General features: G+C 45.5%; 1 protein-coding gene across 1 annotated transcript in view; it reads left to right on the top strand.

Moving 5' to 3' along the window:
• The window catches only part of GPAM (glycerol-3-phosphate acyltransferase, mitochondrial), a 304,531-nt gene that overhangs the window by 34,696 nt on the left and 248,360 nt on the right, over positions 1–21,475 (top strand). The window contains exons 4-8 of the mRNA XM_085848071.1: positions 13,318–13,391; positions 14,292–14,405; positions 14,620–14,748; positions 20,913–21,012; positions 21,198–21,334. Of these exons, the coding sequence (XP_085704197.1) occupies positions 13,318–13,391; positions 14,292–14,405; positions 14,620–14,748; positions 20,913–21,012; positions 21,198–21,334 (554 nt within the window). The remainder of the gene's footprint in view (positions 1–13,317; positions 13,392–14,291; positions 14,406–14,619; positions 14,749–20,912; positions 21,013–21,197; positions 21,335–21,475) is intronic.

Below are 21,475 nucleotides of genomic sequence, written 5' to 3'. Positions count from 1 at the left end.
GCTGAAGGTGGTCCGGATTCAGATTCAGCCTATCAGTGGGATAGAAAATGTAAACTGTTCAGTCTGGGCTGAAGGTGGTCCGGATTCAGATTCAGCCGATCAGTGGGATAGAAAATGTAAACTGTTCAGCACATTTTCAGTTCAGCACAGTCAGAGCCTGACTGCTCTGGGTGCTGGTGCTCAAACAGATGGCGAACCCTATCAAGAATGATCTGAGGAAAGACCTTGCCCAGCACTGAGAGCAGTGTCACACCTCAGTAGCTGGTGCAGTCCTGGCAATCACCCTTCCCTTTCCAGAGAGGGACAACAAGGCCCCTCCTCCAGTCAGTTGGGATGATGCTTGTGTTCCAGGCAGAGCACAGAACTGCATGCAACGACATGAGTACCGTATTTCCACCAGCCGTGAGATGTTCAGCGTGGATACCACAGATCCCCCGAGCTTTACCCCATTTCAACTGGTTCACCGCAGCCTGTGCTTCAACAAACGAAGGTGGATCACAGTTGATTGGAGGGTCAGCAATAGAGATAGTAACACCCTTGACATCCAACTCAGCTGGTGGATCAGCCTGGTACAGCCGCTCAAAGTAACTGGCCCAGCAAGCCTTCACTTCAGACTCCTTTGTCAAGAGCTCACCACGATCCACTCTAACCACAGTCCACCGAGGGACAACCTTGGAGGAACGCAATGCCAAATTATTCTGTAAGCAGGATGAGAGTCACTGGACCACAGGTAATGCTCTACCCCCTCACAGATTCCTCGCACATAGGCCGCTTTATCCACCCTCAGCGCACGTTCAGTTTTACGCCTCAACTCCTTGAACAGCTCAGCCCTGCCATTAAGCCTGGCCCTACGACTGGTCAATGGTATCCAGTGTACCTTGAGAGACAAAATTATTCTTCACCCTACGTTGAGTTCCAAGACATCCACCAGCAACATCAAGGATGGTGGTCTGGAAGGCACTCAACTCGTAAGGATTCGACAAAACACCGAGACCTTCCAAATCCCCACTCAGCCTGTTTTCAAACTCCTCAGCTACCCACTCCTCTTGATCTTCCCATCATCTCGCGTAGGCTATGATGATACCATTCTCCTGGATTTAATCTGCATATTCAGATTTGCTGCAACAAGCCTGTGGTTGGTATTGAGGAGCTGAGCACTCTGGTAGATCCTGCAGTTCTGGATCATCCTCCAGCGACCTTCACCGAGTACATGGTCAATCTCCTTTGCCACACCACCATCGTTGGAATATCATGTCCATCGATGAGCGTGTGGGTGCTGAAACCATTCACTGACTTCACTGACCATGACTTCTTACAAAGTCAAGGAACTTAGTGCTACTCTGGTTCGCAGTTTCAGACCTACGGGGACCAACACATGTCTCATAGCCATCCCTATCAGTTCCAGTCGATGCATTGAAATCTCCCAAAACGAAAAAAAGTATCTCACCTGTGTGGTGTCGTGGTAGGGGTGCTTAGAAGGCAGACACGAGCGGAGGAACAGTCGAGCCTGGCTTTGTTGCACCAGCGGGAGTGCGGGCGTACTTTGCCCGCAGCTCTCCTTTATTACGTACTCAATGCACTCACGAGCCGCGGCGACTACGGAACCCACTACCACGCCTCAGGCGGCGCGCACTCCTTATATCCCCCACACACACACATGATCACGCCGACCACTCCCCCACCATCATGCCCTGCCCCGCAGGCCCGCAGGCTACACCACACTCCTCCCTCCTAAAACCATGATTATTAAATGATCATCATCATTATAAGCATAAGCAGCACAAAATACCACGATATAAAAGTAGACAAGGTACAAAAAAGAAAAAGCATAGTATAAAAGCACATCACAGCATATAACGTGTCGATGCGAGCGAGTGGAGCTGCAACGGCCAGGTTCCGAAGACTGATTGCACAATGAACCTACAAAACCCTGACCGCGTTACCGATATGAAGCAGCAAGGGGAGAAGCACAGCAGCACTACGCAGCAAAAGCGCCCCCAGGCGGCTCATGCTTACATGCCCTCCGGCGAGGTCGTGGCGACCTCCCGAGCAAACCTCCCCCGGCACCATCAAACGCCTCCGGCCGACAAGGCGGCACATCTCCCCCAGCCAGACCTGAAGCAGATAAACATTCCGAGGCCGGAAGCCCGCTGTCTGGAAGCCGTGGCGCCAACGCCAGACCCGACTGACCTTGGGTGGGGGCGCTGAACAGCGCCGTTGGCTGGATGCAACAAATGCCCCATAACAACCCACGCACCACAATCAGTTGAGATTCCAACGCATGTCCAAACGGCCTCGAGAGAGAACAGAGAGCCGCGCCCTAGGTGCCAGGCACGTCTGACCTTGCCGAAACCAGAGGTGGGGGTAACGCTGAACAGCGCACCAGCCCCGGCTCCGAGTCGATCTCCGAGACCCACACGGCAGTTAGACGGTAGCCATTCCATACAAACCACCCCTTAAACTCAGGCTCGTCATAAATCAAAAAGAACATCATTTGTGCCATTGCAAACTCCTTTTTCCGTACAGCGCGTTTCCCCGATGAAATCCCTGCACATGACGCAGTAACCACCCGCGGCCCGGGGCAATGGGAGGCCAACAAAACCTCTTTATTTGCCACCATCGCTCCCAAAGCCTCCACATCACATTGATCATAATGCAAATCCCATCGCTTGATCTCAACCAATTCTATTCTCGCACACGAACTGTCGGCATTTATTTCAACAATGTTAAACCGCATCACTCGAGCAATGAAAAACAAATACGCAATGAACAGCAACCCATGAACCACATCACGTGTCCGTCTCCCGGCTGTCGTCTCGATGTTGCGAACCGTGACTTTCTTGAACGCGACGGGCTCGCTGCAACTCCCCATTGAAACTGCCCGAACAACACAGGCGCGCATTGCCTCATGAGCGCAGCCGAAGCGCGAGAGCTCAGCGCGAGAGCTGGCACGGCTCCCGTTGCTTCCGCACCGCACATCACCGTTGCAGGCAGCAACGAACGGCCGCTCCCGTTGCACCGATGCGGCTCCCGCCGCCAGAACCTCACCCTCGGAACTCGAAGAAAGCAACGAAGGGAGCACCGGCGCACCTGGAGGTACGAACTGGAGATCCAGCCCGAGGTGCGTCAACCAGCCCCGACCCAAAAGGGCGGGCCCCTCCCCTCGCACCACGAACCTCGGAAGCGCAACCCGCTGGCCCCGCTGGGCAACCACGACGTGCGCTCCGCCAACCGCCGGCAGCGCTTCACCGGCATACGCGTGCGATGCGAGGGCAGCACGAGTGGACTCAACTCGACACCCGATCAGTGCCCCGATCACTTCGACCTCCACTGGCATCGATCCTGTCACCGTCGGACCAACTGAAACCAGGCTCAACATGGGCAGCATCAGTGCCCCGGTCACCTCAACCTCCCCTGCCATTGATCTTGTCACCTCCGGACCAATTGAAGGCAGGTTTAACATCGGCAGTATCTCCCGCTCCGGGTCGCTGGGATCTCTGTGCCCAGGCTGCAAAACTCGACCCGGGGCGTTACCGTGTACGCCATGCACCGAACACCGTACCGGCAGTAGGTCTCGACCCGGGACGGAAGGATCGCTTCGCACACCGCCATCTATGACTGTTATGATGGGCGATGATTCTCGGCACACACACCATAGACGTCCCCGAGTGCTCAGACCGCCGTCCGAGTGATCGCATTGCAGCGCTCGTCCACGACCCGCGCCGCAGACCGTGCGCGCGGTCGTGCGCGCCTGGAACATCGCGCTGACCTCCGGACCATCTGCTGCGCACCGACCATTGAGACCCCGGACATTCCTCAGAGCTTGCGTGACGTCCAACGCCGCGTCCGAGCTGAATTGCGTGTCCTCGTTCTTTAGCCGTGACCTTGCAGAAATCATTCCCCAGCTTTGTCGTGCCTCAATTAAACGAACTCCGAGCACGGCCGTTGTCCACTCGACGTGACCGAAGTCGACTCCGACGAAGGCGGGCACGCGTCCGTGCGCCGTGCCCCGACTCCTGTCATGCCTGAGCTGGCCGCGCTGGCGAGCCTCCTGGCTCCGGAGCCTGTGCGCGCGGCGAGCGAACCTGCGATACGCTCTTCGCGATGCGTACTCCTCCGGAACCTCGAACCGCGCGGGGTGCGCTGAGTTACTCGCTGCCGATCCGAACCCAAACACCCTGCACACGCCGATCCGAACATCCTCGTCGCCAACTGTGGTGTCGTGGTAGGGCTGCTTAGAAGGCAGACACGAGCGGAGGAACAGTCGAGCCCGGCTTTGTTGCACCAGCGGGAGCGCGGGCGTACTTTGCCCGCAGCTCTCCTTTATTACGTACTCGATGCACTCACGAGCTGCGGCGACTACGGCATCCACTACCACGCCTCAGGCGGCGCGCACTCCTTATATCCCCCACACACACACATGATCACGCCGACCACTCCCCCACCATCATGCCCTGCCCCGCAGGCCCGCAGGCTACACCACAACCTGGGGCACTGATCAACCACAGACTCGAGCGTGGCATAGAATGCGTCCTTCACGGTGAGATCACTCTCCTCAGTCAGAGCATAGACAGAGACTAGGAAAACAACACCCAAGGAGTGATGACTCCTTAGTCTCATAATATGCTTGTTGACCGGTGTTACCTCAGTTATCATTGGAGTCAGTTTGTTGGACACAGCTACAGCATCTCCTTGGGCATGGTAAACATCAGAGTGACCAGACCAATAGTAGGTGTATCCACCCGCAATGATCTCGCCGCAATCCGGTCTCCGATTCTTCACCATTGAGATGGCAAATATACAATATAGAGCATGATATCTCCAAAAGTTGTGGACGGATTCAGACGAAACTTCGTGGTCATTTTGGGTGTGTGACAATGATCAATGGATTCGATTTTGCTGAAAATCCGGATCGAGATTTGGATATGAGAATTTAAAAAATATTTGAGCGATTCTTCACCATTGAGTGGGCTAAAAACGGTAAGGGAGCATGATGTTTCAAAAAGTTGTGGATGGATTATGACAAAACTTGGTGGATGAATTGGGTAGCTGACAAGAACAAGTCAGTTAGATTTTGGTTAAGATCCAGATCCGGCCTATCAATAGCGTACAAAACATAAACTGTTCAGCCTGGTAGAGATGTAAAAAGACTGGAATTTGAAGAGATCCGAAATTGTTCTGGTGATCATTGAAGCAACGGGAATGATGAAGAAGAACGTTAGAGATCTTAAAAAAAACCATCCCTGGGAATGCGACAAATGAACTACAGTTGGAAGCTGTCTGGGACTCAGTGACTATCCTCAAAAGAGTCCTCGGAACAAAACTTCACACCTTGGTCCACGATTCGTGACCGTCCTCACCGAAGCAGAGGTGGATACTTTGAGACCTGGGAGGACTCTGTTCCACCTTCTGAAACCCACATATGGAGATCACGAATAACGCACGCTGACGCGCGCACACGCTGACGCGCGCACACGCTGACGCGCGCACACGCTGACGCGCGCACACGCTGACGCGCGCACGCGCACACGCTGACGCACGCACGCGCACACGCTGACGCACGCACGCGCACACGCTGACGCACGCACGCACACACGCTGACGCACGCACGCACACACGCTGACGCACGCACGCACACACGCTGACGCACGCACGCACACACGCTGACGCACGCACGCACACACGCTGACGCACGCACGCACACACGCTGACGCACGCACGCACACACGCTGACGCACGCACGCACACACGCTGACGCACGCTGACGCACGCACACACGCTGACGCACGCTGACGCACGCACACACGCTGACGCACGCTGACGCACGCACACACGCTGACGCACGCACACACGCTGACACACGCTGACGCACGCTGACGCACGCACACACGCTGACGCACGCACACACGCTGACGCACGCTGACGCACGCTGACGCACGCACACACGCTGACGCACGCACACACGCTGACGCACGCACACACGCTGACACACACACACATGTTGACACATGCTGACACACACACGCACTGACACACACACACACACGCGCTGACACACACACGCACGCGCTGACACACGCACACCCGCGCGGACACACACACACACGCGCTGACACACACACACGCGCTGACTCACACACACACGCTGACACACACACGCTGACACACACACGCTGACACACACACGCTGACACACACACGCTGACACACACACGCTGACACACACACGCTGACACACACACGCTGACACACACACACACACACATATACTGACACGCTGACACATACACACGCTGACACACACACGCTGACACACATACACACATGTATATATATATATATATATATATATATATATATATATATATATATATATATATATATATATATATATATATACACATACACACACGCTGACATGCTGATGCACATACACTGATACACACACAAACTGACACACACACACACACATTTATTAGTATGGATAAACAATAGTACGTTGTGAGAACTTAAAAAGAACTTTAAAAAAACCCACAACCTCGGCATAGTCACCCTGATGTTACTCCTCATTTTGTATTCTAACTTTATTTGTTCAAAAAAGTTGTTCCTTATTATTTCAGAATGCTCAACAATGTACAACCTTTATCAACATTTTGTCGCAGTTTTTTGCAAAGCCTAACAGTGTTCTCCCCGATGTGCTTGCTAACCACATTCTTGGACTGGATAACTTTGAGAAAACATTGTGATTGTGCATTTATTTTGAATAACATTGTGCCATTGGCTGAATTATCGGTTAATTTGTTTTATTTCATATACTGTTTGAAAGGATAGCCAATTATTAGCAAGTTCTCTTGCTTTCAATTTCAGCGTCATGTTTGCTATGAAAATGTGCATATCGGTTCACGTGATGTCGCATGACACGGCTCTGTTCACTCTCATTAAAAGCCAACATTGTGATCTGGACAAACCCACTAATTCTTAAACACTAATTTCTTCCATGATGCTTGTTCATTTGAGGGTGAATTAAAGATCTTTCTGGGTATTTTCTATTTCGGGCTAAGACTATGAAACCAGTCCTCCAGTCGTTTCACTGCCGTGTGTAAGTAGGTGTTCATTTTGGTGACTTTTATGAGCCTTCTTCAGTTTGCCATTCTGTGATTGGTACTGTATTTGATGTTTGTGAAAGTGCATTTACATTTACAACTACTTTCACAATATTCTCCATCATTGTTGTAATCTACCTTCAACTTATTGCCATAAATGAGCCCCTGTCCCATCAGATCTTGGAAGTTAAGCAGAGCAAAAAGCCCAGTACAGCTCAAACCTGGATGTGTGATGTCCACATAAGGCCATGTGTTTGAGCCTGAGGGTGGCAGGATAGCTTAGCTGCTAATGTGCTTCTTTTTGAGCTCTGTATTCCTGGATTTGTTTTTTATATGGAGTCTGACTTCAGGGAAAAAACATAAATAAATCCATCCTGGTGTGTTCTAGAAAGGGGGTGCTACATCTTAGAGCTTGCAATCCTTAGGATGGTGATATCTGCCACCGAAGGTGGAAGGTTGTTATCTTTTCACCCTTGTCTCTTTATTCGTCTGTCTCTGAGTCGGATATCTGAAAACGTTATGGATGAATTCAGATGAAACTTGGGTGTGTGTGTGTGTGTGTGTGTGTGTGTGTGTGTGTGTGTGTGTGTGTGTGTGTGTGTGTGTGTGTGTGTGTGTGTGTGTGTGTGTGACAAAGACGAATTGATTAGATTTTCGTGAGAATAGGATCCAGATCCTAGAATTTTAAAAGTGATTCTTCACCATTGAGGGATGGTATCCAAAAATGATATTTAGCATGACGTTTCAAAAAGTTATGGATTAGCTGGGTAGGTGACAATTATGGATGAGAACAAGCTTATTTAGATTTTGGTTAAAGTCCGGATGCAGATCCGGCTTATCAGTCGGCTCCAAAACATGAACTGTTCAGCCTGGCGGAGGTATGCCTTCAACCAAGTGCTGTTCTCGTTTCATCTGCATGTAGGATGTGACCTTGAGAGATACCATCATATCTCAAAAATTAGGCAACTCTGTGTTTGCTTCTGGATAAATTCACTGCCGATAGATTAAAAGGTGTGCATGTAGGTTAGTTATAACAGGGTCGCCGGTGATGTAATATGCAAATGGAAGGAATGTGGAGAGGATGTAGGAAATAAGCAAATTAACCGTGTTTCGATAAAAAGGTCATGGAGGACCAAATGGCGTTCTTATCTTCTACTTCCAGTAGTGATGAAATTGTTGCTTCACCAGATATATGTATATGTGTGTGTGTATATATATATATATATATATATATATATATATATATATATATATATATATATATATATATATATATATATATATATATATATATATAGTTATATCATTTTTAAATTTTATTTTGTGGTATTTCCTAAAATTTAAGAAGATTCTCTCTGTATCATTGCTGTGGTGTTTATTTATTTATTAACCTACTCCTGTATTGCGTTTGTACAATATTAAATATGCTGATGGCCTGGTAAGGTGTTTCAGTGTTCGCATCAGTCAAGGTTGCCGAAACATTGCATTTCACAACGAAGACTAACTTGTGATATTCGTACTTGGTTGGACTTCCTTTATCCTTGATGACAGCTTACCACCTCCTAAGCATGGAGATTTGATAATATGGATTAATTCAAATGCAATTTCCTTGATATCTACCCATGTCAAAGAGGTCTGAAGCTCTATCATGGTTCTTGGTGTCTTTCCGGCCAATTTTGTGCTTATGTTGTTCCAGCAGTTTTCATTTTTGGTTTATATCAGTGCTGTTTCCAGGCCAAGACAGGACTCTAGTGCTGGCATCATTTGGCCGGTCTTTCACGGATAGGTTGGGACAGTGTGCCTCAATCAGGTTGAAAATGTCTCGATACCATTGCAGTTGACATTAAATCCTTCCTTTTCTCCAACGGTTTGATCATAGATAATAATCAGTTCGGTTTCAGATAAAGTCATTCTACCTTGGACATGCTGCTTCTACTTTTCCAACAATGGATGGAAGCTGCAATCTCAAACATAACATAAGTTTAGGGTTGTCTCTGCACTTATCTTGAGCAATTGATACAGTGTGGTACCCCACTTTGATCTCCAAACTCTCTGCTTATGACATTCAAGGCCACCGCCTCTCATGGCTCACTGTCTTCCTCCACGCCCATATTCAGCATGTAGCTCTTAATGGGGTACTTTCATTTCCTCTCTGTCAAGACTGGAGTGTCCCAAGGCAGTGTCTTGGGCCCAGTCTTGTTCCTCATCTTCATCAATGATCTTTCTGATTCCCTGGAAAATCCTGCATATCTCTTTGCTGCTGAATCCACACTCTGCCGTGTCGTTTCTCTTCCTTCAGACAGGTATGTAGCAGCCTCATCCCTCTCTGCAAACCTTGATAGAATGAGGAGCTTGTCCATCACTTGGAATATATTTTTCATTGCAGAAAATCCCACACACTTGTCTTTCCAAAAGGACTGTCTGGAAAACCCTCCCATCTACTTCCTGAACAAACCACTGGAAGAGGTTAAGTCACCCAAATTTTTGGGCCTCAACATCAGGCATGATCTTCATTGGACAGACCATATTTCCACAATGGCTTCCAAAGCTGGCCACCGGTTTGACATCCTTGGTCATGCAGGGTTTTTCTTTGGCCAGTCTGAATTTTTGACAACCTACAAGCTGTTCATTCACAGCTTAATGAAGTACTGTTCTCCCTTTGGGGCTGGCATCCCTGCCTCATTTTGCCTTTCTTGATGCCGTAGAAAGCAAAGCCCTCAAAATTGTTGGGATCTCCTGCGATGAAGCTGAGTGTCTAGGCCTGTTGCACTCGCATTGCATACAGGTTGGTGGCCTCTGCATTCTACAATCTCATTTTTAGGTCATCTCTACCAAGATAACCTAATAAAGCCAGACCAAATGTCCGTACATCCGTCCGTCCGTCAATAATTTTTCTTTCCGATCTTGTTGAAACTTAGGATGTGGGTAGAGGTCGATGAGTGTTGCACAACGATATAACTTTTGTCCGGGTTCAAGGTCAGGGTCAAGGTCACGAGGTCACGTAAGTTATAAAAATCGCCTTTTTTCAAAACCTATCTAGTGTGCCATTCTACAAGATATTCGGCAACTGTTTATTGATTATGATCGTAAAAAATATTATCTTGTATCTAACCGGACAGATTTTTGAATTTCCGTCCCGTTTGGCCGCCACGTAACCTGGAAGATGGTCAAAAACACCTCCCGGTACAAAGAAAACTTTTTACTTCCGATCTTGATGAAATTTGGTATGTGGGTAGAGGTCGATGAGTGATACCCAACGACATATTTTCCCGGATTCAAGGTCAGGGTCAAGGTCACGAAAGTTGTGAAAGTCGCTATTTTCAAAACCTGTCATTTTCGGAGATATTTGGCAACGGTTCATCGATTATGATAATAAAAAAACATTATAGAGATGACCGTCACCCCCACACGGGGGTAATTTTTGGTCTTACCCCCCTCTGCCCTCTCTTGGCTCTCTCCCTCCCACATTTCCACAGGGCCCACAGGATCTGTCAGTAAGCCTCTTCTTGTTCGTATCTTGTTAAGATCCAGGTTCACTGCCCATTTCCACTCATTTGATCCTCTCTTCTCTCACCTGTGGAACCAACTTTCCCAGTCGGTTCAGTCCCATTCTTCCCTCCAGGGCTTCAAGACCATTGTTAACCACTACCTCAGGTCATCCCCCATTAATACGCAAGATGTTTTCTACCCCAGGACCCTATTCCCAAGCACTCCCTTTTCCCAGGTTATTGTGAACTTGCCCCCCCCCCCAAACTCTTCCTCACCCTTTTTTGTTTTTTAGTTTTCGGTTGGTTTGTTATCTCTGCCAACAAAGGTGGACAGATGTTGCTTTCACCCCTGTTTGTCTATCTGTGAGCAGGATATCTCAAAAAGTTATGGACAGATTTGGACGAAACTTGGTGGACAGGTTAGTGTGTGACTAGGACAAATTGATTCGATTTTTAGCGAAAATCTGGATCCGGACACAATTTTATTTTATAAACAACTCTTAATCACTGACATTGGTCCAAAAACAATATATAGCATGATATGTCAAAACATTGTGGACGAGTTATGACTAAACTAGGTTGCTGAGTTGGTTCGGTGACAAGAACAAGACAATTAGATTTTGGTTCAGGTCCAGATGCAGATTTGGCCTTTCAGTAAGATACAAAATGTAAACTGACCAGCATGGTAGAGGTACGTGCTCTCTCGAGTGCCATGCTGTTTCATCTCCACCTTACCCTTCCTCTTTTTGCTGTTTCATTCAGCTTGTTCACCCCCATGTCCTTCTCCCTCTCCCCTTAATGTCACTCTCGCTTCTACTCTACTGTTGGCGTTTCCCATCCATCCATCCATCCATTAGGATCATACTCTGTGCAGAGCGTTGGTGCTGCCTAAGTAGTCTCTGGCTATTGGGCACAACCCTGGACGGGTCACCACTCCGACACAGGATACCACTCATTTTACCGACCTCGGAAGGATGACAGGCAGAGTCAACCCCACCTTGTATTAACTCAACAGCCAAACAGGATTTGAACCCAGGATCCTCGGATCCCAAGCCCACCACCCTGACCATTAAGTCAACACCAGACATATTGGTGTTTCCCCCTTTCCATTTCGTTCCCTTCCATTCTACTCTAGCTCTTCCATGAGCCTCAACCATGTATGCAAAAAATAGATGTGAATATATAATTTTTTTTAAAGTACGATTATAACGTAAAGCTTTGAAACGTTTCAAAAATTATCTCATCTATCTTACCAGCTATCTGTGTTTAAAAGAGCACATTTATATTTTGGAGAATGTCGTTTTTGGCCCTTCCAAAGTGATCTCTGAGACTACTCGTAGATTTTAACTGCTCTTTCAGTGCTTGGATGCAATCCTGAGGAGCCCACACTACCAGTAAAAAGGTAAATGTGATGCACATAATTGCTGGAAAAACTGTACATCCCCAGAGCATCAGTTCCTGTGTATCTTGGACAGTATCCCTCATTCAGTAAGGTTGGGATTCTTACTCGTGTTGTTGAACGAACGTCTACCCTTCTGACCAATGTATGGGTTGAACTTTGGCTGGTCTGAGAGTATAACCAAGTCCCACTGACTTGTCCCAGGTCCCATTTAAGGTACACATCCTCATTTATTTGTTCATTAACAGAAACTGCCATCGAGGTCTAAGGGCATGGACACCAATGTCCAGGAGGTGGCTCTGGACAGTACAGCTGCTCACATTCACGCCAAAATGGTCTTCCTATTCCTGCTTCAGATCGGTTGATTGTGCTTCAACATTTGATATTCTGAATTTGTACAAGTCCTCCTTCATCTTGATGCCTTTTGCCTTTTGTCGCTTCACACTGCCAGTTTTTGCACCTCTTCAGGAGTCGGGCCACTGTTGGCTGGTTATATTTCACTTTTTTAATGCAATTTATTTCGATACGAGTCCTTCACTCAAATAAAGGATTGTCGCCTTCCTCCATGTTGTCGGTCCCACTTCCTTGTACGTCGAGTAAGTACATGAGTATCGAGCCGCAGATGCGATTCTCAGGGAGAAGTGCCATTTTGTCATCGTGTTTTTGAGAGATTATGTTGTATTTTTGTAAGTATTGCATCAGCTTGCATCCATGTTTTACTTCCTGGTCTTTTTTCCCAACATCTCTGATATGAATGTGAGGTTCATCTCGATCTACACTATAAAATGAGTGATGCAATAGTATTCTCCCCATTCCTTTGAGCTACCTTGTATAACTCTGGATGAACAAATTGACATAGCTGGCTTCACAAAGAAGAATGCTCTACCTCTTGTGATGAGCGTTTGTTATTCCCTATCGTTATGCAACTTCCTGTGGATTATTTTCAAACCACCAAGCCAAAATGTTGACCATTCTACAGCAGTGTGTTTTGGAGATCTTTCATTGTTTGAAGGTAACATTCCACAGCTGCTAGATTTTTTTTTCCTCCCTAATCTAATTTCCTCAATCGTCTGAAGAGTTGAGAATGTGAACATTAATGAACTTGAAGGTTGTACTTTTGGGTTTCGATGAAATGTTTGCCAGCTGCCTTGTTCGGTCTGCATAGGCCTTTAAAGTTGTCCAGGAAATACACCAAAATGAAAAGGTTTTCCACATTCTTTGCTCAGTTGGTGTTCAATTGCACACGGTGTGCAAATGACCCGTGGAACGTTTCCATTTCTCGTTTTGTTATCCATCTTTTAAAAAAAAATTTTTTTTTTTTTTTTAGGAGCTGTTCTATACTTCTACGACTGACTCCATGGGATTAAGAAATGTGATATTCGTGAACGAGAACCACACCAGGTATGAAATGCTTTCCGCTGAGGAATTGTTATTGTTAGGTGTAATCTAACATGACGTGCACCAGCAACTGAGAGTGCTGAAGTTCATCTCTGCTTCCATGGAATTCCTTCCCACCTTTTTTACTTTACCTCGCCCCATGTGTCTTTCCTCCCACTTTCTGTAAATGTGATTTGCAGCCGTGACATGTTCGATGTAAGCCGAGCCTCGTGACACCCTGTAGCATTGTGGTCCTACTTGGAATCATTTTCTCTCTCTGTCCTTTTTCCATGCAGTTACTGCAACCTTCAGAACTTGATTAATTATATATTTATATATATATATATATATATATATATATATATATATATATATATATATATATATATATATATATATATATATATATATATATATATATATATATATATATATATATATATATATACACACACACACATGTTTTCTTTCCATTTTTAATACCCACTACCTGAAAGTGAGCCAAAGCAAACACTTGCAGCACCTCTTTGAGCACCTGCTTTCTATGAACCTAAAGGCTTGTCTTTGTCTTGCTGGATAAATATCCCTGTCCTTCCTCCTTCCCTCTCCCCCAACCCCCATCCCTCCAAAAAAATCTTCCATGTCAAAAGCATTTTTTTTCCACTTGCAAGAATTTTGTTGCCTCGGGCTGTTCAGGGAGCCGAGCTGAAATGAGCTTAAACTCTAACCTAAGCCTGATCAGCTGTCATTTGGAATTACATGGCAGTGGAATAGCCTACCTTGGAATTGTTGTTGCAGGGATAGTTAGAAATAAAGACAAATGTATTGCCATGTGGTGCAAATGTGGTCTGTTGTGTAAGAAAGGAAGAAGAGTTTGTGGAGGGTTTTGAGAATTTTTTTGTCCCCCTTCCCCCTCCCCTCCAGGTATAGAGGGTGGCTCGCCAGACAGGTGTGCTACATACTGTTTGTCACTGAACGTGATGTTGCTGAGAACAAGTACCCAAAAAGAATTGTTGAAAAGATTTTGAATCACAAACGGTATTTCCACTTTGTAAACGGCATGCTAATGGTAAAATGCATTGTGAATAAAGAATTTCATACTTTTTAATTTGAAACTTTTTAACGTCTTTCCATTGCTTGTAGTGCGCTTGCCTTTGCATCTGTTCTGACTTTGATGTCGTTGAGGTTTAAAAAATTTTTTTAAATTAGGACAATGTGTAAGAATAAATCTTCTTACAAAAGTTTTCCGCAGGGTCCAGAAAGCCTTTAGTGACTCGGCCATTGGCTCTGGATCCAAAGGGAAGGCTGCAGAGAGGGAGAAAAGAAACGCAAAAATAATCTTGTCTCGGATGGTGGCAACGGTTTCACCATTTTTGCTGCGGTAAGTGGTTTCACCTTTAGGCGACGGTATGTTCAGTGCCTTTTGGATTTCTTGTTTTCAAAACACTTTTTCTCATGGTGGTTAAGACGAATAATGAGGGCTGGGGTGTCGTTTAATACGGGACTTTCAAAATGACACGATCACCCCACCATGCATTGGCACACATGCGCAGAATCCCTTGGCACAATTGTCAATTGGGGCATATAGTACATCGTACGTGTGAGGTAAGCATTGATATGTTGGAGATTAGAAATGTTTGAGGGAGTTACTATGAGCATCTGCTGAATGAGGAGTTTCCATGGAACAGGGATATTCTGGAGGCAGTAGAGCCGGTGCAGGGCCCACCACCTGAGATAAAGAATGAATGGGTGAAGAAAGCCATCGATGAAATGAAGGATGGTAAAGCGGCGAGCAGCACTGGTATTGTCGCAAGATGCTGAAGGCAGCTGGTGATATTGGAGTGAATTTAATCACTAAATTGATGCAATTATAAGGCAGACATCTGTCCCAGATGACTGGTTGAAGAGTGTAATTGTGAATATTTATAAAGGAAAGGGCGATGCCTTAGTTCAGAGCAACTATTGGGGTCTGAAGTTGCTGGACCATGGAATGAAAGTGGTTGAGAGAGTTATGTATAAATTGATGACAGATTGTTAATACACATGAAATGCAATTTGGTTTCATGTCAGAAAGGGGCACGATCGAGGCAATTTTTATAGTTAGGCAATTACAGGAAAAAATATCTGGGGAAGAATAAACAACTGTATTTTATTTTTGTGGATTTGGAGAAGGTGTTTGATGGGGTGCCTCAGGAAGTGGTGTTATGGTCCCTGAGGAAGTTACGTGTGGAGGATTGGTTAGTTAGGGTAGTCATGGCAATGTATGATGGTCCAAAAACCTCTGTGAGCATAAATCGGGTGCAGAGTGAGGTTTTGAAGTGAAATGGGGGCTTATCAGGGGGTCAGTCTTGAGCCCAATCCTATTCATTATGGTTGTTGAGGCTATATCAGAGGAATTTAGAGGAGGCTCACCTTGGGAGCTGCTGTATGCTGATGACCTGGTGCTGATAGCCGATAGTGTGGAAGAGGTAATGGGTAAATATACAGTATGGAGGCCAGAGGACTCAAAGTGAATACAGGGAAAACAAAAGTACTGATTAGTAGTGTGGGGGGAAAAAGAGGGAGGTGGCCCTGTGCTGTCTGTAGAAAAGGTGTTGGTAACAATTCAATATTGTGTAAAATCCGGCAACTGCTGGGTGCACAAGAGGTGTAGCGGCATCAGGGGTAGACTGTAGGTGATACCTGACTTCAAATGTGCTGTTTACGCAGGTAAACGAGTGACCTCAGTTAGAGTGGAAATGTTAGTTTATGGGGATACCAGCTGAAGTACCCGGTAATACCTGGGAAATTTGCCCTATTTTCCTCACGCTAGTTAGACTGAGGCATTAGTTGTATGGAGAAAATTAGGAAGGCTTCTTTTATTCCTCAGATTTATGGAAGGAAGGCTTAATGCTGCCGTAATCCTTAGAGAGGTCATAATTGAAGGCGGCCTTGAGCCACTCAATGTTTTTAGCAGCAGTGGCAACTGTCCTTGATGTCTTGCCAAAACCCGGACCTCGAAAGCTGGAACGTGAGTTTTTTGCTTCTCTCGCCCATCGGTGTGACGCTCTATTTGCAGTTAGGCGATGCTCTCTCCCTCTGCAGCTGACTCTGCTTGCCTGGCTCGTTTATGAGCAGATATATCAGCAGTAAGACGTCTCGCTCTCTCTCACTCTCTCTCGCTCTCTCTCTGCAGCTGACTCCGCTTGCCTGGCTCTTTCCTGAGCAGATCTATCAGCAGTTAGCTGTTGCTGTGCACATGCAGTTCAAGAATTCAAATAACAGGAGGAGAATGTGTATGTTTAAAAAGTCAACAAATAAGAACATTTTGTATTTCAAAAAACCCAAGCGTTTTTAACCATGAATCCTTTTGTTATGATTAATACGCCGGCGCACTATTCAAAAGCCTTTTTTTTAATGGGAATTTTTTTTTCATATATATTATTTTTTTTAATTTTTTTTTTTCATTTTTATGGAAAGCCACTTAGCGCATCCTGGAGCTGAATGCTAGTTCTATATATGTGTAAAGTTTCATCAAGATCGGTTCACCGGTCTAGGAGCTTATTCGTTACAAAAACACAGACAGACAGAAGGACTGCCATTTATATAGTAGACTAGCTGAAGTACCCGGTAATACCCGGGAAATTTGCCCTATTTTCCTCACGCTAGTTAGACTGAGGCATTAGTTGTATGGAGAAAATTAGGAAGACTTCTTTGATTCCTCAGATTTATGGAAGGAAGGCTTTATGCTGCCGTAATCCTTAGAGAGGTCATAGTTGAAGGCGGCCTTGAGCCACTCAATGTTTCTAGCAGCAGTGGCAACTGTCCTTGATGTCCTGCCAAAACCAGGACCTAGAAAGCTGGAACGTAAGTTTTGTGCTTCTCTCGCCCGTCGGTGTGATGCTCTATTTGCAGTTAGGCGATGCTCTCTCTCTCTCTCTCTCTCTCTCTCTCTCTCTCTCTCTCTCTCTCTCTCTCTCTCTCTCTCTCTCTCTCTCTCTCTCTCTGCAGCTGACTCCGCTTGCCTGGCTCTTTCATGAGCAGATCGATCAGCAGTTTGCTCTTGCCGTGCGCGTGCAGTTCGAGAATTCAAATAACAGGAGGAGAATGTGTATGTTTAAAAAGTCAACGAATACGAACATTTTGTATTTCAAAAAACCCTAACGTTTTTAACCATGAAGCCTTTTGTTATGCCGGCACACTATTAATACGCCGGCGCACTATTCGAAAGTCTTTTTTTTTCTAATGGAAATTTTATTTATTATATATATATATATTTTCATTTTTATGGAGAGCCACTTAGCGCATCCTGGAGCTGAGCGTTAGTTCTATATATGTGTAAAGTTTCATCAAGATCGGTTCACTGGTCTAGGAGCTTATTCGTTACAAAAAAACAGACGGACAGACAGAAGGACTGCCATTTATATAGTAGATACCTCTGGAATGTGGAGATAAATTGTTATCTTGGTGATATGATTAGTGCAGGTGGTGGTGTGGAGGCAGCAGTGAATGCACGAATTTGAAATGGCTGGAGGAAGTTTAGGGAGTTGTTACCCCTATTGATATTAAGAGGGACCTCTCTCCGATTAAAGGGAGAACTTTATGCAGCTTGCATTAGAAGCATGATGTTCTGTGGCAGCGAAACGTGGGTGATCAAAAAGGAGGATGAACGGAGGTGTGAATGAAAAAAAATGAGAATGGTGAGGTGGATGTGTAAGGTGACACTGAAGGATAGGAAATCAAATGTGGAATGCTTTGATGTAGAAAGCATTAGTGAGGTTATGCGTAGTGGTAGGTTGAGATGGTTCGGACATGTGGAAAGGATGTGGTGGGTAGTTGTGTGAAGAGGTGTATAAATATGAATGTGAATGAAAGGAGAGCTAGAGGCCGTCCAAGGAAAACATGGGATGTGATGCTGAGAGACGATCTTAGAATTAAAGGCCAAACAAGAGGGTGAGCAAGGGATCGTGCAGCCTGGCATGCAGCCATTAGGTGAACCACGGCTTACACATGCAATCATGGAAACGGCCATAAAACAATGATGATAATGTTGGCCTATCCGTATCTAATGCATTGTGCGAATTTGTCTTCGAGATATTTCTTCAACGTCATGATCTATCATCAATTTAGTTAGCTATTATGGCTAATCAAGGTCTGAAAAGACTTCAAAAATACCTGAGAGAAAGGTTGTACCTGTGCATCATGAAGTGTTGGAGAACTTTCCCAGTTCACCGACAGGGTTGAGACTCTGCAACTGCCCGTAGTACACACTACCGACTATGTGGTGCAAGCTCCGAAGAACTGTGGACGGGTGCATGCGACTCAGACCCTTGACCTTCACTGCTAATGAATGGACTGTTAACCTTGCAGGAGTTCCTGCTGTAAACGTGCCAAGTTTGGTGATTTATTCAATTGACGTATGCAATTGGAAAAACGCTGTGCCGCATTACCGACAAAGTAATGGTTCCCAACTCTTCGAGAAAGGACATCTTCAAAACGTGAACATAACGCAAAATTTCTGCCAGCTATAGTTACGTGCTAGACAGGTGTTCCAGGCACACATTGCTTGAGAATATTGATGTTCCCTGGGGGAGCCACCATATCTGGTTTGGGTGCTTCTTAAGGCCCAGTCACACCTTGACGTTTTAGCCAGCAATGGCAACGTATTAAAATGTATGTTAAACGCTGGCTTACGTTGAACTTTTGATGTTTTTTTTTATTTAAGATTTGGACGTATTCATAACGACTTGGTCTTATGCATAACGTATTAGAAACGGACACAGAACGTTTCGTTGTGTTATAGATAACTACCAATGAATGCTGAACCTGTTGTCGGCCTTCACAACCTATGCCCAACGATAGTCTAACTTAGGCATAGCGCGCTGCACGCATCGCCGACGATGACGTGGCGTAGGTTATGGAAAGGCTGCCGCACAACGATTCAAATCATAACCGCCACAGAAATGGAAGTGTCAACATCGCAGTCACACCTTGGCGATCTTGCCAGCATATGCCGACCTCTGAAAAATGCGTCTAAAACGCTGGCGCACGTCGAATACGGTATGGTAAGTTTGGTATGCGTGAATAGAACACTATAGTACGCTATCATACGTCATATTAAATGCAGTAAGTCTTGTAATTTTAAACATGTTGAAAATTTTATGACGTACTTGCCGTATGACACACGCTCTGCATGCGATGGGAATAAGTTGTACGCACGATATGCGATCCGTGACACACATCGACACACGTTACTTGTAAGGTGCTCATAAGTCGAAACACGTCAAGGTAATGGTTAGCGTCAGTGTTCCAGACTCCCGGTTTTTTTTTTTCTTCGGTATGACGGTGTTCAGTGTACAGTACGGTTATGATTTAAATCGTTGAGCGGCAGCCTATTAATTATATTATATTATAACCGCACTAGAAATCGAAGTGTCAAAATTACCATCATACCGAAGGAAGGAAGAAAAAAATAAAATAAAATAAATAAAACCAGGGAGTCTGGAACACTGACGCCAACCATTACCTTGATGTGTTTCGACTTATGAGCACCTTACAAGTAACGTGCATCGATGTGTGTCACCGATCGCGTAACGTGAGTACAACACGCTACTCATTGGTTAGAAATAAGTTTCGGGTATGCTAAACATTACCTCGACGTGTTTCGACTTATGAGTAACTTACAAGTAACGTGTGTCAACGATCGCAGGACATGCCTACAACTTATGGTCAGCGTTATGCGGAACGTGTGAGTCATACGCTGACATAAGTCTTAAAATTTCAAGCATGGAAAATTTGAGGACAACCGAAAAGTACAACGTTTAAAGCCAGCGTACAACGACGTATGGCAGTGTTTTTCAGCGTGCTCTCAATGTTATCAAAACTTACCCATAACGTATTCAACGTGTACCAGCGTTTTAGACAAATTTTCCAAAAATCGGCATAAGCTGGCTAAAACGTCAAGGTGTGACTGGGCCTTTAACAGTGATGGGAAGGTCATATCTGGGCTTTTGAATGCACAAGGTAAAGTTAAAATGATATGTGCTCTTAATCGTGTTGGAAGGAAGGTGGGGGGGGGAGTGGGAGCCATGAAGCCATAAATGCATTGCTTGTGTGGTTCTGGGGCCACAAGATAAATAATACTAGATTTTTCCATCTATTCCTAAAACGAGGTGTGTCTGTCTCTCATCTGTCACCAATCGCTTGTATTAACACAAAATGGTAGGAACTTCACACCTCTCATCGATGGGTATTTCTCGTATTTTCTATGTTTTCGTGAGTCTGCTTTGCATCCAGGAACACAACAATTATGGCTATCCAATTTGAAATTGCCACTCTTTTGTTTAAATGCTGAAAATTATGTTTAAATAACTATTTGACTTGGAGATTTTGCACTAGCATCGGCGGTTAAAAGCGCCCAGTCTAGCCGAAGTGAGTCACTGAAAGCGTACACCCAACACATGCGCGAAAAGGCATCGTTAACATTAATACGTCATTTTGAAAGTCCCTTGTACGCAAAGTTGTTCAGACATGTATTGGTGCAGTTTCATTCATACTGTGCTGCAGGCTTACTGGTTGGGTGTTGTTGAAGCTTTTCAACAGTTTCTTCAGCATCGTGCTGGTTCACAATGGCCAATTAAACATTGTGAAGCAGGCAGCAAATGAGGTATGTTTGTGATTAATACAGGTCTTGAAGGAATGAACTGTATGCTGTCAAACTCCCAAAGAAGATAAACCAAGGTCATAATGCTTCTTTTTCTTTCTCTCTCTGTCTCTATCTCTGTCTCTGTCTCTGTCTCTGTCTCTGTCTCTCTCTCTGTCTCCCCATCCTCATCCCTCATTCCTTGCCAGGCAAATGTCCCTCTCATCTTTCTACCCATCCACAAATCCCACATCGATTACTTGCTTATCACATTCATCCTCTTCTGCCACAACCTGCAGGCTCCTTTCATTGCCTCTGGGGACAACCTCAACCTACCGATCATCGGGTGAGTTCTCAAGGTTTCTGTAAAACATTTTTGGTGTGTCTAAAATGGATAAATATTGATCTTGATGTCATGGGCATGATTCATATCATGAATTATTTCTGTTGTACAACTTTAGTTTTTATACCTTCAATAGTTTGATGT

Source organism: Eptatretus burgeri, chromosome 12, assembly GCF_056783735.1.
Source record: "Eptatretus burgeri isolate ZD-2024b chromosome 12, Ebu_testis_v1, whole genome shotgun sequence".
Classification (NCBI taxonomy): domain Eukaryota; kingdom Metazoa; phylum Chordata; class Myxini; order Myxiniformes; family Myxinidae; genus Eptatretus; species Eptatretus burgeri.
The sequence above is the reverse complement of the archived record's forward strand: the minus strand, read 5'-3'. Positions and strand labels throughout refer to the sequence as shown.